Source organism: Nomascus leucogenys, chromosome X, assembly GCF_006542625.1.
Source record: "Nomascus leucogenys isolate Asia chromosome X, Asia_NLE_v1, whole genome shotgun sequence".
NCBI classification, from domain to species: Eukaryota; Metazoa; Chordata; class Mammalia; order Primates; family Hylobatidae; genus Nomascus; species Nomascus leucogenys.
Genome location: NC_044406.1, coordinates 80,169,451 through 80,195,484, shown reverse-complemented (window position 1 = coordinate 80,195,484; position 26,034 = coordinate 80,169,451). Strand labels below are relative to the sequence as shown.

The 26,034-nt window shown below is 37.2% G+C and overlaps 1 protein-coding gene across 1 annotated transcript in view; it reads right to left on the bottom strand.

Annotated features, from left to right (window-relative positions):
* PCDH11X (protocadherin 11 X-linked) overlaps window positions 1-26,034 on the bottom strand; it is a 787,481-nt gene that overhangs the window by 385,963 nt on the left and 375,484 nt on the right. Inside the window, exon 6 of the mRNA XM_030807651.1 lies at window positions 15,345-15,425. Coding sequence (XP_030663511.1) covers window positions 15,345-15,425 — 81 coding nt within the window. The remainder of the gene's footprint in view (window positions 1-15,344; window positions 15,426-26,034) is intronic.

The following is a 26,034-nucleotide window of genomic DNA, read 5'->3' as shown; positions in this document are numbered from 1 at the left end:
TGAGCCACAGAGCAAAACCATGTCTGTAAAAATAAAGAAATAAAAAACAAAATTAGCAGGTGACACGACCAGAAAGAAAGGTATAGGCCAAAACATGGATAGGCATGAAAGTAACTTTACACTTCTTTCAGTGAACAACGGGTGATGGCAAAACTTGAAGCTAGGATGATCCATACATTAGGGCTGGAATTTAGAATGAAAAATATAGTAGCTCTTTGAGAATGTACCAAGGGGAAATCTAGGTGAGGGGAAAGGATGTGGAGTTTGACAGCAACAGTCCATGTGATGTGTTTTGCAGCCTTAGTATAAAGCCTATGGAGATGAAATACATTTGGAAACTCACTCTTGTGAGTTAGTTCTACGATAAATTAAACCTGACCAAAGATCATTGCAGAAACCTGGTGAGAGTATCAATATGAGTGGAAAGCTGGAAAGTCTTCAGTTGTCCTATCCTATTTCCAACAACTTTATGTTACTAACAACAACAACAAAAGAATTCTACATCATAGAAAAGAGCCAACAACTGTAGAGAGATCAGGATGCTCTACAATGGATGCTAATATGAAATTGCAGCAGGAAACAACAGCAGGGGAGAACTATCTATTATAAAGTAAAAGAAAATAAAACAAAACAGAAAAATCTTTAAAGTCTTACAGGCGTGCAACTTGCTAAATTGTTGTAGTATTGTTTCTTTTACATTTGGGCACTAACATTTAAATAGGGCAATCCGACATTGTTACCTGTGAAACAGAGTGTTTCTAAAGAAACAAGTCCTGAAATTATAAATTCAACATTTAGATTGAGTAATCTTCCAAAATTGAGATACAAAATACTTTCACATCACACCAAGGAGCTCCCTGCCATTGTATAATCCTTTAAAAAAAAAAAAATCTATTGAAGAGGCTGGGCATGGTGGCTCACGCCTGTAGTCCCAGCACTTTGGGAAGCCAAGGAGGGTGGATCACCTAGGGTCAGGAGTTCGAGACCAGCCTGACCAACATAATGAAACCCCATCCCCACTAAAAATACAAAAATTAGCTGAGTATGGTGGCGTGAACCTGTAATCCCAGCTGCTCGGGAGGCTGAGGCAGGAGAATCTCTTGAACCCAGGAGGCGGAGATTGCAGTGAGCTGAGATCGCAATTGCATCCAGCCTGGGCAACAAGAGCAAAACCCCGTCTCAAAAAAAAAAAAAAAATCTATTTAAGAAAATGGTTTGCTCTGAAATTATGCTGGAAGTCAACAATTAATCTAATGGTCATACAGTAGACCCATAAAAGAGATTGTGAAAAGGTTCACTTTGATTTTTATTATTTTTAATTTTAACTCTAGATTACATCAGCAAATGTTTTAAAGTAACTAATATTTGCTACTACAGATCTGAGCAAACTCAGTGGTGTTTATTTAAAGACAATCTCTTAAATTTGCTTATAATAGTTCTAGATTAGTCAAAGTAAGTATTTTCAGCATATAACATGCTGATCAGATAAACTGATATACAAACTTGAATCAACGGAATTTTTGTTTCCTTAACAATAACTCCTGACAAAATCAACAAAGTGGCACAGACATATCATGTCTCTGGCCTTTATCTAGCCTTCCTCTATAGATACTTCTGAAGGTTCTCAGCCTGCTCAACGGCTTGAGGTGATAGCCAACTTTGCCTCGGACCAGAACCAATCTGCACCATACCTGGCAGTACTTCGTATATATATATGTGTGTGTGTGTGTGTGTGTGTTGTATACAATGTTTTCTTTTTACTCGGGATCTCCCTCCCATCGCCTGGGCTAGAGTGCAGTGGCAGGATCTCCGCTTACTGCAGTCTCAAATTCCTGAGCTCAGGTGATTCTCCCATCTCAGCCTCCCAAGTAGCTGGGACTACAGGCATGTGTTAGCACACATGGATTCTTTTGTATTTTAGTAGTAACGAGGTTTCGCCATGCTGCCCATGCTGGTCTCAAACTCTTGGGCTCAAACGATCCACCTGCCACGGCTTCCCAAATTGCTGAGATTACAGGCGTGATCCACCGTGCCTGGCTTCCTGGCAGTACTTTAGCAGGCCCAGTCTCACTATCTAAGTACAGAATTTAATGTGCTAGTGTGGCCATGGAAACCTAAATGTCCATGTTTGCTAAACCAATTGCACGTGTCTATGTTTCCCTGCTTCTTGTTTCGCCTTCCAATTTTCAGATGGGATTGGAGGGAAAAAATGGAATTGGTTATCTGGTTATTGAACATCTTCCATACGCTCACTTTAGAAATTGTATTGTGCTAACCTTCATGGCAATTCTATAAGAATGATATAAATACCCCCAAATTACAGATGTGGAAACAAATTCAAATAATTTGTCACTTGTCTCAGGCTCTGTGTACAGTTAATGAGATAATCACTGGCTGCGTTCTTACTACAAAGAGAACCAAATAATGAGGTTGCCTAACCATGAGTATCATGATTGATCACATGTTTTTTTCTGCAGAATGTTTCCCTCCAGATCAGGACTTTTGGCATCCTAAAGTTAGTGCAAATTAATCAAATTCCCTCTTGTGCATTAGAATGTGCCCTACTGGTAACTCTTCTTTGAGGATCATACCTTCACCCCAAATGCGATGAGGCCCCCAACTCTGGCCTCACCTATTCCTGGTATTTATTCCGCTCTCAAGTGGCCTCCATTTCACTCTCAATGTGCTTTACTTATGAGTCCTCATGATAAGCCAAGTGATGAGCTTTTAGCAGCTTGGTTTCAGTGTCATCAACAAGGCTACTTCTGTGATTACAAATGCAATTTGTTTTGCTTGGGTGCTAGACATTGCTAGAAGACTCAGGCATAGGATGATGAGTCATAATCCAAAACTCTATGTAAACAAATGATTCATATGATAGAAGTATATTCACCCTTGATTTCTTCCTTATATTTGAAAACTGAAACTCCATATTTTATTCATTTGATTTATTATTATACTGAATAGTGCTTAAATTCTATAATTTATTTTCCAAAGCCTAATAACTGGTAGATATAAAAGGCATAGTTAGCAACTTTTTTTCTAAGTTGGTTGCCAATATTTTGTGGTCCAAGAGCTCCAGAAGAATGGTTCCCATCTGTCGTGCTGTGTATTCATCTGCTGTGGGAGCTCATAAGCCTTTTATCTATGGACATGATACCCATCTGCTCTGTTGCTAAGATTCATTAACATGCCATGAGAATCGTGGGATGTCAGGTCACACCTGGGATACATGTTCGCTGAGGAGCCATTATGTATAAATATAAGAATAGGGGACAGTGTATGATTGGACAAACAGCATGGACTTTAGAATCAGAATATTTATGTTTAAATCCCCCTATCAAACACTTGCAAACTGTGCAACTTTAGGCACATTATTTAACCTCTCTGAGCCTCAGTTTCCTCAACTGAGGCATTAATGGCTATACAACAATAAAGCTGCTATAAGGACTGAATAAATTGAAATTATTACTTTAGAGCACTTAATACAATGCCGTTAGTAATTAAAAATAAGAGTTACTAATGATTACAAGCAAAGTACTCAAACGGCTAAAGGTCAATGACAATGACAAAATCTTAGGACTCTGGGCAGAGAACAATGTTGAATATTTTCCATATGTCTAAAAATAAAACCCTGCACTTACAAATAATGTTATCACATCAGGGTATGTTGATTTTTTTATATTTAGTCTTTCTACTGTCTAAAGAGTTACCTCTAAACTTGTCTTGGCATTTAAGGCCTTCAACAACATAATTCTTGAAGATGAAAATTACTCTCAAAAGTTCCCAGATTAAGCTTTGAAATAATTCTGACCTCAAATCTTTCCACGATAATAGTTAGCTTATGTTTCTAAAGAACATACACATTTTCCATACAACTTAAAGAAATCATACCAAAGAAACACATTCTGAACTTCAAGCCAAAAGATAAGTGTGTTGGGCTTTGAGGAAAACATTAAACTATGAAGTATGTGATTCAAAAACATTTTTTTAAAGTGTGAGTATCTTAAAAGTATCAAAAATATCACCTGTTGTGAAACTGTAGCTGACAAGTAAAGGAAGTTAATGGTATGTGCACCTAGGAAAACTTTGTACTATTTTGTGACCCCAGTGAATTTTTTTCAAGATACTTCCATTGCTAATAAAAGAGCATTCCAGGCCAGGCGCGGTGGCTCACGCCTGTAATCCAAGCACTTTGGGAGGCCGAGGCGGGTGGATCACCTAACGTCAGCAGTTTGCGACCAGCCTGACCAACATGGAGAAACCCGGTCTCTACTAAAAATACAAAATTAGCCAGGCATGGTGGCACACGCCTGTAGTCCCAGCTACTCGGGAGGCTGAGGCAGGAGAATTGCTTGAACCCGGGAGGCAGAGGTTGCAGTGAGCCGAGATAGCGCCATTGCACTCCAGTCTGGGCACCAAGAACAAAACTCCGTCTCAAAAAATAAAATAAAATAATAAATAAATAAACAAACAAAAGCACATTCCAAGGATCAAGCACTGTGACTCGAGTCTGTAATCCCAGCACTTTGGGAAGCCAAGGTGGGTGGATTACTTGAGGCCAGTAGTTCGAGACCAGCCTGGTCAACAGGGTGAAATCCCATCTCTACTAAAAATACAAAAATCAGTGGAGTGTGGTGGTGTGCACATGGAATGTCAGCTACGTGGGAGGCTAATGTACAAGAATTGCTTGAGCCTGGGAGGTGAAGGTTGCAGTGAGCCGAGATTGCACCACTGTACTCCAGCTTGCGTGACAAAGCAAGACTCTGTCTCACAAAAAAAAAAAAAAAAAAAAAAAAAAAAGCATTGCAAGTTGCCCCACCACATAGACACAAATTGAAATCAATACAAAAAATATTGCCCAAGCATAGTCTAACATTTAATGAATCAATTATGCATAGTCTAGAAGGTAGTTTTCCGTGGAAAAGAAATAAAGACACTAGTGTTGACCTTTAACCTGAGCATCTAAATCTTCCTTTGGGGTGCTTTGTTTATAAACAAAAGAAAACAAAAACTCAAATTGGTGTGTGACTCATTCTGTCAGAAATTATAGACCATTTGGAATATGAAAGAATTATATAAGAGATAATTTTATTTTATGAAAACTGATTAGCCAAATTCCTGTGGATTCTTAATTGGGCTGTGGTAAAATATAAGATTAATGTAGCAGTTCCTTCATCTAGTAAATTTACTGCTGACATATTGAATTAGTGATCCTGTTAGCACTATTCCAGGATTAGGTCATTCTTCAACACTGCTAATTCTCGCATTCCATAACTCTTAGTTTCTCTCAATCTACAGAAAGATTTTCATTAAAGATTATCATAGTAGTTTACTGATATGGTTTGGATCTGTGTCCTCACCAAAATCCCATGTTGAATTGTAATCCCCAATGCTGACGGAGGGACCTGGTAGGAAGTAATTGGATCATGGTGGCGGGTTTCCCTCTTGCTGTTCTCATGATAGTGAGTGAGTTGTGAGGCTATCTGGTTGTTCGTAAGTGTGGAGGACTTCCCCCTTCACTCTCCTCCTCCTGCTCCCACCATGTGAAGATGTGCTGGCTTCCCGTTCACTTTCTGCCATGATTGTAAATTTCCTGAGGCCTCCCCAGAAGCAGAAGCCTGTACAGCCCACAGAACCATGAGACGATTAAACCTCTTTTCTTTATAAATTACCCAGCCTCAGGTATGTCTTTATAGCAGTATGAGAATAAACTTATACAGAAAATTGGTACCAGAGAAGTGGGGCATTGCTATACAGTTACCTGAAAATGTGGAAGTGACTTTGGAACCGAGTAACTGGCAGAGATTGAAACAGTTTGAAGGGCTCAGAAGAAGACAGGAAGATGAGGGAAAGTTTGGAACTTCCTAGAGACTTGTTAAATTGTTGTGGCCAAAATGTGGATAGTTATACGAACAATGAAGTCCAGGCTGAGGTGGTCTCAGATGAAGATGAGGAACTTACTGGGAAATGGAATAAAGGTCACTCTTGCTATGCTTTGGCAAAGAGACTGGCAGCATTGTGCCTCTGCTCAAGGGATCTGTTGAACTTTGAACTTAAGAGAGATGATTTAGGTTATCTGGTGGAAGAAATTTCTAAGCAACATAGTGTTCAAGATGTGACCAAGCTGCTTCTAAGAGCCTATATTCACTTGCATAAACAAAGAAATGACCTGAAACTGTAACTTATATTTTAAAATGGAAGTAGAGCACAAAAGTTTGAAAAATTTGCAGCCCAGCCATGTGGTAGAAAAGAAAAGCCCATTTTCAGGGGCCGGGCACAGTGGCTCACGCCTGTAATCCCAGCACTTTGGGAGGCCGAGGCAGGTGGATCACGAGGTCAGGAGATCGAGACCATCCTGGCTAACACAGTGAAACCCTGTCTCTATTAAAAATACAAAAAAAATTAGTCAGGTGTGGTGGTGGACGCCTGTAGTCCCAGCTATTTGGGAGACTGAGGCAGGAGAATGGTGTGAACCTGGGAGGCAGAGCTTGCAGTGAGGTGAGATTGCATCACTGTACTCCAGCCTGGGTGATAGAGTGAGATTCTGTCTCAAAAAAAAAAAAAAAGCCCATTTTCTGTGGAGGAATTCAAGCTGGTTGCACAAATTTGCATATGTAAAGAGGAGCCAAATGTTGACAGCCAATATAAAGGGGAAAATGCCTCGAAGGCATTTCAGCGACCTTCATGGAAGTCCCTCTCATCATAGACCTGAAGGCCTGGGAGAGAAAAATCGTTTCATGAGCCATGCCCAGGACCCTGCTGCTCTGTGCAGCCTTAGGACATGGCACCCTGTGTCCCAGTTGTTCCAGCTCCAGTTGTGGCTAAAAGGGGCCAAGGTACAGCTTGAACCCTTGCTTCAGAGGGTGCAAGCCCCAAGCCTTGGCAGCTTCCACATGGTATTGAGCCTGCAGTTACACAGAGGGCAAGAGGTGATGCTTGGGAGCCTCCACCTAGGTTTCAGAGGATGTATGGAGAAACCTCAATGCCCAGGCAGACATCTGCTGCATGTGATGAAGCCCTCATGGAGAACCTCCACTAGGGCAGTACAGAGGGCATATGTGGGGTTGGAGCCCTCACACACAGTCCCCACTGGGGTACTCCCTAGTGAAGCTGTGAGAAGAGGGCCACTGTTTTCCACATCCCAGAATGGCAGATCCACTGAAAGTTTCCCTGTGCACCTAGAAAAGCCGCAGGCACTCAATGCCAGCCCATGAAAACAGCCAAAAAGGCTGTACACTGCAAAGCTGCAGGAGTGGGGATGCCCAAGGACTTGGGAGCTCATCCCTTGGATCAGTGTGGCCTGGATGTAAGACATGGTATAATGGTAATTATTTTGCAGCTTTAGAATGTAATAACTGCCCTGCTGGGTTTTGGACTTGCGTAGGGCCCGTAGCCAATTTGTTTTTGCCATTTTCTCCCTTTTGGAATAGGAGGATTTACCCAATGCCTGTACCCTCATTGTATCTTGGACATGACAAACTTTTTAAAAAAATTTTACAGGTTAATAGTCAGAAGGGACTTGCCTTGTCTCAGATGAGACTTTGGACTTCGAATTTTTAGTTAATGCTAGAACGAGTTAAAACTTTAGGGGCCTGCTGGGAAGGCATAATTGTGTTTTGAAATCTGAGAAAGACATGAGATTTGGGAGGGGTCGGTGGAGGAGTGATACGGTTTGGCTCTGTGTCCTCACCCAAATCTCATGTTTAATTGTAATCCCCAATGTTGTGGGAGGGACCTGGTAGAAGGCGATTGAATCATGGGAGCAGACTTCCCCCTTGCTGTTCTTATGATAGTGAGTGAGTTCTCACGAGACCTGGTTGTTTGAAAGTGCATAGGACTTCCTTCTTCACTCTCTCTCCCTAATGCTTCCACCATGTAAGATGGACTGGCTTACCCTTCACCTTCTGCCATGATTGTAAGTTTCTTGAGGCTTCCACAGCCCTGCCTCCTGTACAGCCTGCAGAACTGAGTCAATTAAACCTTTCTCTTTATTAATTACCCAATCTCAGGTAGTTCTTTATAACAGTGTGAGAAGAGACTCATACATTTACCATTTCTAAAAATTGCATTTTCGGGGATATTTCAACACCTTATATTCTGTATGGTCTGTGTATCTTATTGTTTATTTCTTTTCACTCCAGCATCATGAAGGATCATCTTACTTTATCATATGCAAATGTATGCAGGTGTTCTTCTAGCTGAATAGAAAACTATACTCTTCTAACACCAGAAAGAGCCTCCTTTAAAAAAAATTTTATATATATATATATATATATTTGTTTCAGGGACCACCTTCGGTTCTTTCTTTACATTCTTAGTGAGAAACTGTAATATAGTAATAGGAAAATGAGCTTTGCAGCCAGACAAAGGGGTTTGAATCCTGTCTTTGGTACTTACTAGCATCTTTCTGTTCCCCAATTTCCTCATCTATAAAATACAGAAAATAATAATAATAGTTTTAATAACAGTCATAGGTTTGTAATGAAAATTAGATGAGTTAATGTTTTAAATGCTTAGGAGACTGCCTAATATATAGTAAATTTATATAAAATTTTTAAAGTTTTTTTTTTTTTTTTAGACGGAGTCTTACTCTATCACCCAGGCTGTAGTGCACTGGTACAATCTCGGCTCACTGCAACCTCTGCCACCCGGGTTCAAGCGATTCTCCTGCCTCAGCCTGCTGAGTAGCTGGGATTGCAGGCACCTGCCACCGCACCCAGCTAATTTTTGTATTTTTAGTAGAGATGGGGTTTCACCACCTTGGCCAGGTTGGTCTTGAACTCCTGATCTCGTGATCCACCTGCCTCGGCCTCCCAAAGTGCTAGGATTATAGGGGTGAGCCACCACACCCAGCCAAGAAATAAGTTTCCTGACCATATTTGGCTTCCATCATTTTTCCAAAGTGATCATTCTTTCTAATGTCTTCATTTATCTTGTATCACTTTACATTTTATGTCCTTTTTTGTCAGAAGTCAGTTATGTTTTTTGTAGGAGACATGAGTCATGAGCTGTGACCATTGATATTTGGAAAATTAAAGTCAAACAATAAGTCCATTCCACACTCCCATATATTCTACAGCAATTGTCTAGTGCTATTATTCCAAGCTACTTATTTCTCAGTAAAAATAAGACATGATTACAAATCTTGTATTTAATGAAGTACAGTGGTAGCCAAGATATTGTCTAAATTCATAATTAGAATGGCATCTTAGTAGAATAATTTTTTTACAAGCAGGGCAATTGCCATTCAATGTCATAGAAAAGCATGAAAAAGCACCAATAAGTAGACGCCAGTTTTATTTTGTTTCAGTTTTTTTACAGAACATCATTCAGTTTTAGACTTGCTAACTCATAGAGCATTATAATTGCCATGAATCAGGGGAAGGGAAGGTGAAGGGTGAATTTATTGTGGAAGGGGAAACGATCAAATCACATAAAATGCCACATTACAAAAAAATAAGAATTCCATGCTAACTCGCATATACATATGGCATGTGCAAAGCTGATCGACTGCCACTTTTTGAGTACCTCTCTATTTCCTCTAAGTATTGCACAGCTGCTAGCATATTTGCTGCAGTGAATGTTTTTGGTCCCATTGGCCCCTAGAAATTGAAAATGTTTTCAGGGTGATTTGATTTAACTTCTGAAGTTGATTAAAACTAACATTAATTTTTGAAAACCTAATTTAGGACTTCAATATATTTACTCCAGTTATGTATCAAAATATTTTTAAAGATACTCACAAAAATGATAATTATCCTAATAAGGAAATGGACATTCTCATTTGATTTTCTTTACTCAAAGAATAAATCAACCTATGATTTCACAATTCCCACATTAATTAGTTGAATAGTTGGCTTTTCAGCTAGGATCCACTCTGTTTTATGGGACACTATTGTAGCATTTGCCAATTAAAAAACAAAAACAAAAACCGCCAGTCGTGGTGGCTCACCCCTATAATTCCAGCACTTTAGGAGGCCGAGGCAGATGGATCACCTGAGGTCAGGAGTTCAAGACCAGCCTGGCCAACATGGTAAAACACTGTCTCTACTAAAAATATAAAAATTAGCCAGGCATGGTGGTGGTCACCTGTAATCCCAGCTACTTGGGAGGCTGAGGCAGGAGAATCGCTTGAACTCGGGAGGCAGAGGTTACAGTGAGCTGAGACAGTGTCCTTGTACTCCAACCTGGGCAACAAGAGCAAAACTCTGTCTCAAAAAAATAAAATTAAATTAAAAATTAAAAAAGTCACTATCTGTATCATGAATGTTAATTAATTGGCATCTAAATTGTTGAATGTGGCATTATCAAAACATTTAAAGATTTCAGTGGAGGGACAGAAATAATTTAACTTCTAAATTGCACTCTAGTTCCACTAGGTTCTATTTTCAGAATATTGCTTTTAAAATTCCCCAAATTAAGTAATGAATATCTTGTTAAAAATAAGATATTTCATAAGAAACCATAAAAGTTTATTCAGGAAATAAGTATTTTATTTAAGCTTTTCAGGGGCAAGCACAATGTTCCTTAAAAACAAGATTGAAAAGTCCTTATCCGTACATACTTTGCCTGTAATAATACCATATACAAAATGTAACCCATCAGTCTATGGTCTATCTCAAATTGCAATTGAAGCCTCAGGCAATCAAGACTGTCAGATAACTTTAAAAAGATCTTCAAGAAAAAAGTACTCCCTGTGTAAGAAATAATTGTGTCAATAATAACAAGATTTTATCTTTGTTAACAGACAAAAGAATTGGTAATTGGTAAATCAGTAGAGTTAATTATATGGGACTCCATTTACAGGAATACAGTCAGAAATAACTACTTGGTTAGATAAAAGATCATTGACTTATGCCTGGGTGCAGTAGCTCATGCCTGTAATCCCAGCACTTTGGGAGGCTGAGGTGGGTGGATCACCTGAGGTCAGGAGTTCAAGCCCAGCCTGGCCAACATGGTGAAACACCGTCGCTACTAAAAATACAATGATTAGCTGGACATGGTGGCAGGCACCTGTAATCCCAGCTACTTGGGAGGCTGAGGCAGGAGAATCGCTTGAACCTGGGAGGCAGAGGTTGCAGTGAGCCGAGCGTTCCACTGCACTCTAGCCTGGGCAACAAGAGCAAAACTCAGTCTCAAAAAAACAAAACAAAACAAAACAAAACATTGATTTAGCATCTTCTTATTCATCGAGGAAAAGTGTTATATTATAATGTCTAATTCCATCTGACTTCTATTTATCCCAGTGATACCTGATGTCATACTGGTAGGTTAAATTTTATAATCTTAAGGTGCCTATTTGAAATTGTGTGATTTTCTTCAACACTTCTATTCTGAAGACCACTGCAACGGTTTCTTAATCAAACATTCAATAAACTGGTAGTATAAGTCTGAGATGCCTCTTGGATACAGGTGTAGGTGGCGTTATTATATTATGTTTGCTTTGTATTCTACATTCTCACCAATTTTCTTGAGACTGAATCAGCAGGGCATGACTTGAAAGTCATAGTAAAACCACTTTTGCAAAAATTATAACTAAGAAAATTATTACAGTGAAAAAGATTGGACCGAACCGACCCCATTTTGCTTCTAACTGCCAAGCTGTCGTCGTTCATTCCTGGGCATAGGTTGAACTGTTGGAGGAACTTAGTTTACTGTTTAACTTTGAAACAAAGACGATAACAGCCTGATATGGTTTGACTCTGTGTCCCTACCCAACTCTCACTTTGAATTGTAATAATCCTCATGTGTCAAGGGTGGGATCAGGTGGAAATAATTGAATCATGGGAGCAGTTTACCCTATGCTGTTCTCATGATATTGAATTCTCATGAGATCTGATGGTTTTATAAGGGAATTCCTCCTTCGCTCAGCACTCACTTTGTCTCCTGCCACCAGGTGGCTTCTACCATGATTATAAGTTTCCTGAGGCCCCCTTCCCAGCCATGGGGAAATGTGAGTCAATTAAAACCCTTCGCTTTATAAATTACCCAGTCTCGGGTATTTCTTCATAGCAGCGTGAGAATGGACTAATACCGTAAATTGGTACTGAAGTAGTGGGGTGCTGATATAAGGATACCCTAAAATGTGGAAGCGACTTTGGAACTGGGTAACAGGCAGAGGTTGGAACAGTTTCAACAGTTCAGATGAAGACAGAAAAATGTGGGAAAGTCTGGAACTTACTAGAGACTTGTTGAATGGCTTTGAACAAATTGCTGATAGTGACATGGACAATAAAGTACAGGCTGAAGTGGTCTCAGATGGAGATGAGGAACTTGTTGGAAACTGTAGTAAAGCTCACTCTTGCTATGTTTTAGCAAAAAGAATGGTGGCATTTTGCCCCTGCCCTAGAGATCTAGGGAACTTTGAACTTGAGAGAGATGATTTATGGTGTCTGGCAGAAGAAATTTCTAAGTGGCAAAGAGTTCAAAAGGAAGCAGAGCATAAAATTTTGGAAAATTTAAGCCTGACAATATGACAGAAAAGAAAAGCTTATTTTCTGGGAGAAATTCAAGGCTGCTGCAGAAATTTGCATAAGTAATGAAGAGCCAAATGTTAATCACCAAGACAATGGGAAAAATGTCTCCAGGACATGTTAGAGACCTTCCTGGCAGCCCCTGCCATCACAGGACCAAGACCTAGGAGGGAAAAATGATTTTATGGACTGGGCCAAGGGCCTTCTTACTCTGTGCAGCCTCAGGACATGGTGACCTGTGTCACAGGTGCTTCAGTTCCAGTCATGGCTAAAAGGGCCCAAAATATAGCACAGGTCATTGCTTCAGAGGGTGCAAGGCCCAAGCCTTGGTGGCTTACATGTGGTGTTGGGGCTGCTGGTGATAACATCTCTATTGTAAAACCTAAGATCAGTGCTTGAGGTATTTTCCAGACCCTGCACTTGATGGATCAACTGGTACCACCCAGATTGGTAAACTGGCTTATCTAGTCTTGTGACCCCCACTTAGGAACTGACTCAGCAAAAGAAGACAGCTTCAACACTGCCTATGATTTCATCTCCAACCCAACCAATCAGCACTCTCCACTTTCTGACCACCTACCCACCAAATTATCCTTAAAAACTTCCATCCTCTCCTGAGTTTTTGAGTAATAATAAAACTAGTCTCATGTACAGCTGTCTCTGTGTGAATTAAACTCTTTATCTATTGTAATTCTCCTGTCTTGATAAATTGGCTCTGTCTAGGCAGCAGGAAACGAGAACCCATTGGGAGGTTACGATAGTTTCAAACTTGGCGAAACTTCACTAATTCAGGCTGGAATAACTTAAAACTTGTGATAATTTGGACAGAATCCTGGGTTGGGATTTACCTTTATAATATTAATCATATCTTCTCACAGTGCATGAATCAATTCTGAAACTCTTTGCAAACAGCATAAATTAACTCTGTGAAATATTGTAGGATGTTATAATTGCAGAATGCATGGCTTCCATGAATTTCAGATGCACACATACATTAATAAATAATTAACATGACCCTCCTTCCGTTCCATTTGGGTTATTTATCGAATAGTCTAAATTCGTATTTATGTATTTACATTATTTGAATTTATTTATCCTATAACAAATAAAAGACATTTGAAAATAACTAGGTAGAAGGCAATTGATGGATATTAATTTGATACCAGAGGAGTCAGATTTAGGACTTTATTAACAACAGTATAATAACCAGTCATAGAACACCAAATAACATATTAATGTCTGGACATTGGCTTTCTAACCCTTTTTTTTTTTTTTTCTTTTTTTTTTTTTTTTTTTTTGAGACAGAGTGTGCTTTGTCGCCCAGGCTGGAGTGCAGTGGCACGATCTCAGCTCACTGCAAGCTCTGCCTCCCGGGTTCACGCCATTCTCCTGCCTCAGCCTCCCAGGTAGCTGGGACTACAGGCACCCGCCACCATGCCCGGCTAATTTTTTTTGTATTTTTAGTAGAGGCGGGGTTTCACTGTGTTAGCCAGGATGATCTCGATCTCTTGACCTCGTGATCTGCCCTCCTCGGCCTTCTAAAGTGCTGGGATTATAGGCGTGAGCCACCGCACCCAGCCAACCCCATTTTTTTAAGTCCTCTTAAAACTTATACCAGGAAAACCAATTAGAATTGAATTTTTGGTCACATTTTTTAGCTGTCCTGACCAAAATAAGTAAAAGTGGTTGCTTTACAAATACACCTTATGACCTGATTTTTAAAAACAAATTCAGACGAGTTTTGTTAGAGTAGGCAGCTATAAAGACATGAGCAGGGCAGAAGATGCTTCTCCCCCAGGAATGTCAGGTGACCATCAGGTGACAGTCAGGCTGTCATTAAACTGTCTCTCTAAAATAATAATCAGTCGCAGCAGAGGCAAGGAAAGGGAGACCCCCAAAAGATAGAAAACACCTGAAGCTGGTGATCAGCAGCTTCCCAATAAGATCTCAGGAGTTGGGTGGGTGGGCTCAAACATGTACACTAAGAGGCAAAATGGTAGAATTTAACTGGTATATCACCTTCCTCTAGGAACACTCAACTGGTAAGGGAAAAATGCCTCAAATGAGCATGCACACAACTTCAGTAAACACACTACACATGGGGCCCCTCTCAAGTGCTAGCAGGCCACTGTGCAGGTGGATAGCCCATCCCAACAAAAAATCAAGGAAGAAGACACACAAACCTTGGAATCGTGCCAATGTATAAAAACCTCAAGTCAACGGTCGAACAGGGTACTTGGATTTCTCAAATTGCCCACTTGGCCCTCTACCAAGTGCACTTTGCTTCCTTTCATTCCTGCTCTGAAACTTTTTAATAAACTGCCACTCCTGCTCTAAAACTTGCATTGGTCTCTCACTCAACCTTATGTTCCTCAGTTGAATTCTTCCCTCCAAGGGAAGAGTTTGCTGCAGACCTAGCATATTTACTGCTGCTAACATTATCCCCCAGACAAATTTGTTTCAGTGAAGTTTTACTAAAGTTTGCCCAATTAACATAAAAAGCAAATTATGCTATATTATGCTAAAACTTAAATTTAAGTCATATTATAAAACAGCAGTTTTACTTTTTTCAATCCATGATTACAAAACTACACTTAAACATCAGCAGAATAAACATTTAGAAGATGCTTTTAGAGGAACACTTTTACCTGATCCAACAAGTTAATTTCACTGTTATTATCAAATCACACTAAAAAGATATATATTTACTGTCATATTTTCAACAGTAAATTTTGAGTCCAGCACAAAATCACCTGAAGAAATGTAAGGGAACACACATTGTGTACACTACTTAAGAGTATTCCTTATACATTTATAAAAATCATTTAAAAGGAAGGGGGAGGAAAAGTCATAGGGCTTTTGCCATACCTGTGGTTGGGGATGAATCCAGATCTCCACAGTTGTAGACTCTTTCATGGGGGTGCAAGATCGCACAACCTCCTTCATTGGCTTTAGAAGGGAAGAAAATAGAAGTATTTTAAGCTGTTTGTTAAAAGTAAAATACACAGTACATTTCATATAAACATTGCCTATAGGTAGCTAAAATAGTGCCTGGGTAAATTATCTCTTTTTAGACTTCATAGTTTATCTATGTAACAAATGGTTATTGAGGGTTAACAATATGCCACACATAGCTTTAGGTACTAGAGTTAAAAAAGAGAAAACAAAGAAAAGAAATTTATTTTCTCATGGAGTTTACATGTAGTGTTACATTTATGTGTTCTATTAAACATATGAATGAAATTGTGGAGGACAATTTAAATGATACCTGTAACCCCAGTGCTTTGGGAGGCCAAGGTGGGAGGATCACTTGAGCCCAGCATTTTGGAGGTTAGAGTGAGCTATGATTGTGCCACTGCACTTTAACCTGGGCAGCAGAGCAAGACCTTGTCTCAATAAAATAAAATAAAATTAAATTAAATTAAAATAAAATAAAATAAAATAAAATAAAATAAAATCTTTAAATGGCTGACATTTAAGCTGTAGAAAATTTCTGTCCAATGCTTTTGCAACCTAATGGCTTCAAGGGCTATATTTGTGAATGTGCTCTTGTTGCAAATTAAAATCAATCTTGTGTGTGCCACCACAACACAAATTTGCTATTTGCCATACAAAGATATTTAATAGATATAATAAATGCCAAGAGATTTAATAGATGTGATAAGTGCTAAGTGCATTGAGGACGCAGATCCTCAGTGCAAATGATCCTTGTCTTTTCAGGAATTAACAGATTTTACCAAAGATGTTCAGTTGTTACTTATGTAAGGAAGCAATACCAAGTTGGAAGTGATTGAAGAATTATCCTATATCTTGGCTATTGTGATTAGTGCTGCAATAAACATAGAAGTGCAGGTATCTTTTTGATATATCAATTTTCTTTTCTTTCTTTTTTTAGGATATATAACCAGCAGTAGGATTGCTGGATCATATGATAGATCTACTTTCAGTTTTTCCAGGAACATCCTTACTGTTTTCCATAGTGGATGTGTTAATTTACATTCCTATCACCAATGTGCTAGCATTCCCCTTTCTCCACATCCTCTCCATTATCTGTTATTTTTTGTCTTTTTGTAATAGCCCTTTTACCTGGAATGAGATGCTATTTCACTGGGGTTTTTATTTGCATTTCCCTGAAGATTAGTGATGTTGACTACTTTGGGGATAAATAACCAGAATATATAAGGAATTCAGACAACTCAATAGAAAAAAAATTAATTTAAAAATGAGCAAAAGATATGAACAGACATTTCATAAAAGAAGACATGCAAATGGCCAAAAGGTACATTTAACTTTTTTTAAAAAACCAAGTTTATTTGGGTTGCATTTCACATGCACATTTTAAGCATCTAATTTAAACATTCTCTGTCAACTGTGAGCAGTTCAACGTCTGCTGGGCTGCCCTCTGTCAAATACATAATGCTGTATTCATATGTCCATTTAATTAAGTAGGGATGCTGTTTTACTTGGTTAAAAGTATAAGTCTAAGTGGATGTACCTTGCACATTTAAATTTGGTAACTAAACATGTCTACTGTATAACATGCTTCAGTATTCAAACATTAGAAAAAATTACTTTGCTTTGTTTTGTACAAAAATAAGAACTTAAAATAATCCCCCCACCCCTGCCAATATTTTATCACTCCCCACCCTCTCCAAAATTACATAGTTATAAGACTAAAAACCAGGAAATCATCTAATAGAATAGCCCCAATATACAGAACTGCTGAGACCTAACTGTAATGCAAGTGAGAGAAATGACACTTGCAGGAAAACTTAGTGCTTAACTACATTTATGCTTGACTGTTTTAAGAAAATGAACTAGGGTTCATCAGTGACACCTGAGAAATAAAATGCAGATCTGTATTTCTCTTTCCTCACATGTACCACATACTGAACCAAACGATCTTTCCTTTTATGGAATTAGATGTCAAACTTTCAAGAAAAGAGTAAAATGCTTTATAAGAATCACAGTCTTTGTAGATTTAAGCCACATTTTAATTCAGTTCATATTAAGATAGTGCTCAGTGCCAAGAAGTAAGAAGGGTGTTTTAGCAATGATCTTAAAGAGCCTTGAGAAATGTCACTGGCATTATTGCTAATAATAAAAAATAATACTTCTAAGAGAAGGAAGGATAGATATTGGATCTTATTATTATTCCTGAGTTAGAGATTACTTGTTAATCATTTAGACATTGGAAGGGATGTGACTCTTTAAAATTGCATTAATGCCTTCAAGCACAAATATGTTGTTTCACTAGTGATGCTGTGTAAAGAAATAGACATATGTGAGAGAAAAGGGGTAGGTTTATATTATTTCCCACCTTTTAGAATCTAGAAATTCTATAGATTAAAAATTATCTGTAATTTTCTTGAATTATTTTATTTATGGAGGAGGAAGGAAGAGGCTGGATCATAAGAAGCATTGATTAAGAGTAAATGCTCAAAATTCTATTAATTCCATTTTTTTTTGTCAAAAAGTAAGAAAATTTTAAGGCAAATTCCAATTCACAGAAGTGAGAATTATTTCTCAAAATATACACAATAATAAAGTTTTTGCAATAAAAGGAAAACATATTTTCAGCTTCCAAAGGACTCAGTCTTTCATGAAAATAATAAGATGCAGGAAACCTAAAAGAATAAAATTCACTTCCCAAAATATATCTGCTTTGCAAAAATAGGCTTATGAAGCAAGATAATTTGATTGAACTTTCTAAATCTGGCCGCTTCTTCTTGCTGTTCTCAAATGTTTTCCTGACAGTGTTGCACAGTGTCTGAGCTTTAGTAACTTCATGCATTAACTGCTTTCCTTAACTTGACTAATTGCAAAGCTACTGGGAGAGGTAAACCCAGACTGGTTTTATGGTTTTGTGATTTTTTTTTTTTTTTTTTTTTTTTTTTTTGAGACAGGATCTCACTCTGTCACCTAGGCTGAGATGCAGTGGGGCAATCTTGGCTCACTGCAGCCTCAACCTCCCAGAATCAAGTGATCTTTCCACCTCAGCCTCCTGAGTAGCTGAGATTGCAGGTGCATGTCACCATGCCCGGCTAATTTTTGTATATATATATTTTTTTGTAGAGACAGTGTTTCATCATGTTACCCAGGCTGATCTCAAACTCCTGAGCTCAAGTGATCTGTTTGCCACGGCCTCTGAAAGTGCTGGGATTACAGGTGTGAGCCATCTCACCCGGCTCCTGGTTTTGTGATTGTTTTCAGGAGAAATGTGGAATGCATCCTTTCTTCTCGCCATTAGAAATTGTATTGCAACTCAAACCTAATGGTAAGAAAATCATTCTTACAATAAGATCATGCTATTTCTGAATAGTTTCACCATTATTGTTTCAAAATCTAGCAAAAAAAAGAATCCAGAGATGCACTGGTGCATTCAGCAATTACATTTCTTTCTCAAATGCAGTAGGTTTTCCACTAGAAATGTAAGTATGCTATCATTTTCTGGGTAATCAAACCCACCACGGAAGTCTCATAATTTACAAATATGTGACATTATAAATTGTCATTGTTATCACTTTATTTTAGCTACCGAAGACTACAAGTGGGTATAACTGATACATTATTGTTATCTTATTGCCATATGGTTGAAATATTGACAGATTAGGGCCAAAAAGGTCTCCTCAAACATGCATATGAGATATTTTTTGGAGAGTCCTATGCAACATCTAGCATGATGATATACGCCTACAGACATTTAAGTATGTGGGTGATGCTTCTAGTGATTACATTTATAAAAAACTTTTCTTCATTCTTATTTCCTTATAAGAAAGCATGACCCTTACTGTGGAAATAACATTCATCAAAACTATGGCAAAGTTTACAAATATAAAGTGTAACTTGATGCTTATTTTTCCCAGGACATATATAGATGAATGATTTTCATTAAAAGCCTTGACACAATATCAACTTTTAATTTTTATAATGTTACCAGACATGTTTTCTGATTGCGGTGAATATAATCCAGAGGTTTCCTGAAATAGGAGAAACTCTCAGTTAATTACTACTCTCTTTAATGTTTCTTTTCTCCTGACATGCCTTTCCGCCTTATATTTGTTAGAGGTGTTAAGATGTATTCTATATGCAATATTTAAGGAAGAAAAGATATATATTTAAAAGAGACTGAAGTCTACTCAACAATATGGTGCAACAGTGGAAAGGATAGAGCCTTTGGAATCTACATCTGGCTCTACAGTCTACTAGTTTTATGAACTTTGTCAAGTTATTTAAGATGATTCTCAGCTTTATCATCTGTGAAATGCATATAATAACATGAGCCTCATAACATACTTCTATGATACTGAGTTACTATAATAAAATGCTTGGCATTTTGTAATTATCCTCTTGGTTTGCACTATTACGGTTTTATCTTCTCTAACAACATGAAGCAGAAGCCATTCACCATGTGATTCATTCTTTCTCTCTCAATCTCTCTCCACCCCTCTCTCATTCTCTCTCCACGTCTCTCTCCCCTTGTCTCTTTTCTAAGTGAAGCTATCACTTTAATACAAGAGAAAGGCCCCAAGCAGCCCTGCCAGGGATGGAGTATGCTGGCCTCACAATCTTCTATTCCCATTCAGAAATGACCCTCAGTTCTCATCAGTAAGGTACTATGAAGCACCTGAAATTTGTTGAAACAATAAATTCCAGTTACTTAGAGGTTTTTTAAATTTTTTTTCATATGTCTGAAAAATGAAAATTTACCACTGCTGCAATAATGTGATGAGTGAGGGTGCCGGAAACAGGTAAGGCAGACATTAATTATTCTTTACTTATTCCAATTGTTACATAATCTCTAGTTGGAAGAAGCCTCTTTTGATTAGAGATAAATTCTTCTTACTCAGGTAAATACAAGTTTTTGTGTGAATTTAGTTGAAACTTCAAATTCAAAAGTTGTTTTTTAAAACTGGAGATTTCTCAAAAGCTTAAATTTTGAGGACTGGTATGAATCCTATTTATTAGTGCTTATAGTAAGGATAAATATAGATTTTAAGTCAAACTGACAATTGAAAGTATAAAATAAAGTTGCTACTTAAATGTTTAAAATGTATCTATATTTGCTTAAAAATCAATGAAATTTTCTTAGGTGGAGACAAGGAGAAAGGTTGGATTAAATACGTTCAGACTTGGAGTTTGATATTTAGTGTTTGGTCAAAATTTTCAAGTATTGAGATATTCTCTTTCCTAGAAGGACTCTATAGATTACATGCTTGAAGAAATATAAGAACTATAAGCTTTCTTATAAGTTACACAGAGTAAAGTGTTCCCATATAAACTCACAAACTGAATTTTTACTGTATTTTTTAGAGATGAGGCAAGACTAGAAAATACATAATTTAGTAATGTTTCCTCTCCATGGGGAAACTGGCACACATTTAGCAGAATTAAAGGGACATGTAAAGCTATGTTTATCAACAGCATGGCACAGACAAGACATTGTGAATCTGGAATACTTTACGTCCATGATTAATTCTCCTTTATTCTTTGTGTGTTTTTTGTTTTGTCTTGAGTTTTGTATGCAAATTGTTGTCAAGAGACATGGATTTCTAAATGCGAAGAACAATTTGATAGCTATGGATGGAATGTTTAGAAATAACGCTGGGTTAATATAAACTAAAATTTAAGACTTCATTTTTTTTTTCTAGGATAACTGCCATCATCAAAGCTACAATGATGAGATATTGAGTAAAATAGTGTTGTGTTATTTCATAGGCATGTCCAATATTTTTCAGACTAATCTGAGTCCCTCTGAAGTGGTTTGTCAGCACAAGGTAATGAGGATCCTCCTTCTGGATGTAGTTAGACCCAAGAGAAATGTGGAAAAAACAAGATGAATAATTTGGGAGAAATATATTCATTTATCCATAAGGATTCCAAGCGTTTTGCCAAAAGCAAACAGCTATCTAGAAATTGTCGTCAAGAGCAACAAATCACCAGGTGGAAAAATCAACAAGCTTGGAGCATTTAATTAGATCTTTTATCTTAATCATCAAGTCAAGTGTGTGTTCCTATGTGTGTTTAGGGAAGGGGGAATGTTATAGAAGGGGGATGAATTAACACTTAGAAAGCTCAGAGCTTTAACAAAACCCGACATGAGATTTGCCAGATGGTTTGGTACCGGATTGTAAAACTTGAAACTAATCTTCGTTTAAGAGTTTTAATGGTTGTATCGCTCTTATAAAGCCTCTTGCTCTTCTGCTAGGGTGATTCTGCAAAATTATAGATCAGGTTTTAAAGAAGAGCTTCTATGAACAGAGTCTCCTTAAATCTCAGCTAAACTGAGCAAGAAGATTACATATTATTATGATGTAGCACAGCACGATTTCCCCCCAGCAAACATAATGATGTGAAAAAAGGATAAACCTATCATTCTGTGCAAAGAGGTCATTCAGAGAAGCACAAAAGAACAATGCTTTTCGCACAGATTATCTGGACATGTTGAAATATTCACAGTGCAAAATCTCTTAATGTTTCTGTGCAGAACTCTGATCCTGAGAAGCCTCCAGATCTAGATAGCAAGACCCAGTGATCATATATCTCTATGGGATGGCCTGCCCTAGGGCACCTGGGAGAGATTCTAGCTGTTCCAGACATTACTGGAAAAAAAAAAAAGCATAATATTTATTTCTCAGATGATATATATGTAGTCCTAACTTATCAATTTTATTTCAAAGAGAAGACATTTTCCCACTTTTTATAATTTAAGTTTACTAAACTTTAAAAATGCATACTCTTATTAGCATGTGAAAGAACAAAAACAGCATAGAACTATAGTTCTGTGTATATTTTCATATTTCAATATCCTGACTGAAAGCTAATTAAGATAGGTGCCATAAAAATGAAGCTGTGTTGGATTTATGGACTTCAAATATTCAGTGGAAGAGTTATGAATTATAAGTAGACAAGTTCAATCCATCAGCTTATTTAACATTAGGTAATTTGAACTTTCATATTTTAAATATCAAAACTTATCAGAAAATATCAGTAAATTATGTTTAAATCCCTAAAAGAATAATTTATGTTTGCTTATTCATTGGATTATTTCTTATTTTTACCTGAGAATGGCTCAAGATTATTCCTCAGTGTAGACACAGATATTTCAAACTAATGATCCTCAATTATTTTCTTAAGAACTAGACCCAAATAAAGACAAAACACAATACTATAAGCTTCATTTAGTCTTTATTTTCAAAGTAATTACTGTCACTGCTGTTACCATAAGTTCCTAAAAATACACTATGTAAGTAGTACCTGGGTGAGTCTCTTGAATGTTGTCCAATTTTTTAAAGGTGGCTATGAATGCATTAAAAATTTTTCTAAATGTATGATTCAGATATAGCAGTTATGCGTTTTCTAATATTTTATAAATTGTCAGAGCAGGATTAAGGGAGGGGAAAACCATTCCATCAAAATAGTTTTTTCCAGTAAGAATTTGAAAAGCTCAAAAGGCTGAAATCAATTGATTATTCAGCAGCTTACTGTAGAGTGATTTTTAGATAAACATGTATTTTAAAATTTTTTAAGAGGTGTGAGAGTAGAAACAATTCATGGGTTTATCACACACTTAAAAGTGTATCTTTCACTTGGAAATATTTCCTGCATAAATCTCTTTAATGGGAAAATATACAGTAATTCATTATGTTAAAGCAATATATTATTTAAAATATAAAAGTATTATTTTGAAATTGGAAAAAAATATAGAGGAATAGTTTGGCCAAATTTATGCTCAAAATACTAAATTTTGTTGTAATTAGTAAAAATTTATAATGTTCTTATTATTAATGGAGATAAATATACTATAGGTGAAGTTAAACTCCTAAAGATTTAACTAGCCCCTACAAAGAAAAGCACGATATAGTAAAGATAGTTTAGGTTATTGGCATCATTCTTGTCTCCACCAAAAAACAAAAGTTATACATACTTTACTGTATGTAAAGTGGATGCCATCATGAAAAGAATCTGACGTGTATCAATAATACTGAGACGATTCACCACTACCACCCCCCACCCTAGGATTAAAATGGATTAATCTTTCAGATTCACTAGAACACAAACACATAAAATCATGTCTTTTTCACTACCTTCAATATGTAATCTTGCTTGCAGGAAGTCTTTCTAATAACTATGTCAAAAAAAAAATCCCCTTCAATTACATACAGAAGACTGGATTGATACTTCCTAAATGTTAAACAAGTCTGCTCATAACTATAAATGAATTATAATTGTATAACCTGGGGGCCAGGCATGGTGGCTCACACCCGTAATCCCAGCACTTTGGGAGGCCGAGGCAGGCGGATCACTTGAGGTCAGGGGTTTGAGATCAGCCTGGCCAACATGGTGAAACCTCGTCTTTACTAAAAATACAAAAATTAATTGGGCGTGGTGGCACATGCCTGTAATCCCAGCTACTTGGGAGGCTGAGGCAGGAGAATTGCTTCAATCATAATGTTATCATTGCTTTGCAGTGAGCCAAAACCACACCACTGCACTCCAGCCTGGGCAACACAGAGAAACTCCCTCTCAAAACAAAACAACAACAACCACAAAAGTTGTATAACCCGGGTCTACTCTAGCTTGCCACCATTCCGATATCTGAATAATGGCACTAATTGTTTAAAAAGAGAATGGAGGCCGGGTGCAGTGGCTCACGCCTGTAATCCCAGCACTTTAGGAGGCCGAGGTGGGCGGATCATGAGGTCAAGAGATCAAGACCATCCTAGCCAACATGGTGAAACCCCATCTCTACTAAAAATACAAAAAAAATTAGCTGGGCGTGTTGGCACACGCCTGTAGTCCCAGCTACTCGGGAGGCTGAGGCAGGAGAATAGCTTGAACCCAGGAGGCGGAGGTTGCAGTGAGCCAAGATCACACCACTGCACTCCAGCCTGGTGACAGAGCGAGACTCCATCTCAAAAATAAACAAACAAACAAACAAATAAATAAATTTAAAAATAAAAAAAGAGAATGAAATCATGAACTTATAGTTTTTGTCTTTTATGCTTTCCAGTTATGTGCAAAAGGTTTGTCAGAGAGTTAGCGGCTTTAAAATTATGAGTTAACTTTCTTTTTAAAAAGTCAATTATAATTCACATTCACAAAGTAAAGAATTATAAACCTTTTTGTTTCCTAATATTAGAATATTAAGCTCAAGTGTGGGGCAAGGAGACGGAATGGTTCTCCTTCACTAAAAAAAATATAACTCATATCAAGATCCATATTATAAACCATAAAAAGGCACTTCTTCCTAACCTTGAGTATTTGATGAAGAAATGTTAACATTTCAGAAAATTTATGTATTCACTTCGATCAAGATTCTAGGTAGAAACAAACTCTCACTAGATTTCTTGTCCCTGAGAAATCTGTTCTGGGAGGTTGCTGTCCTGTATGTCTTCTGAGTTCTTTGAAGATGCTATTTGTGCTTAATTATCTGGCAACATAAACATGGCCAAATAGAGGCCATAATGTTATGATGAGAACTTGGCTTTGTCAAGAGTAAAGAATTAAAAGTATTCTATGGAGATACACTAAGCTCTTAATTAAAATTAGTTTTCAGTTTTCAACGCAAAAAGAACTTCACTAATTCATTATTTTTAAAACATTCATTAGTATTGCCTGCCAAACCTAAATAACTGCAATTCCTAGGTTGATGTCAATAACCCAATAATGAATGGAGTTAAGATGTATTCTATAATTAAAAAGTATGCTAGACTAAGCCATTGGTAAATTTAATTTCTTTTTGTAAGAACCTGCAGAATATGCATTATGATTATATTAAAACTCTTACATAATAATGATATTTCTAATTTCTCAAGAGATCTTTCTAGGAATCTCAGGTGATAAGCCAAGAAAATATTTTGACCTAAATTGGTCTACAATCTACTTCAATTATTTGGGAACTTGAATGAAGAACAAAAGGACGAACAGAGAACAAATTGAAATAAGTAAAGGTAGAAAATAAATATAATTAGGAAAAGAAATAAGTCAGTTGTCTGAAATATGACTGGAAATAAATGTAAGTTAGAAAGATTATGTGAAATATAACTGCACTTTAACCTTGAGCAATTATCGATTGAATTTAGAAGCATAGTTAGGGAAAGGGACAATATTCCAGTATCAATGAAAACAACAAAATAGAATCCATGTTAGCTTAATTAGAGCAAATTTATCTTGACCAAAGCAAAACGAATAACAAGCAAGTATGAAAATGGAATTTTAAAATTAGCATTAACTTAATCAAACATAGAAAATTAACACTGGCTATTTTTGTATTAGGGCATTGGGAAAGATTTGCATATTATTACATTATAATAAAAAATAACAAAATCGTCAGTGAAATAGCAACAACGATCAGGTCCTCTTTAGACTAGATTCTCTAAACTTGAAAAACTGAGTGAAAAGTTCTTCAGCTTATTTCATGTCAGATTTTACAATAAGTAATCTCTAAAGACTAGTTAAAATGGGGGGAAATGAAAAGGTGAATGATCTATATTTCTGAGAGAAATTTCATTAATCAGTAATTTGTGATTATTCCATATTATTCTCCATCAAATGT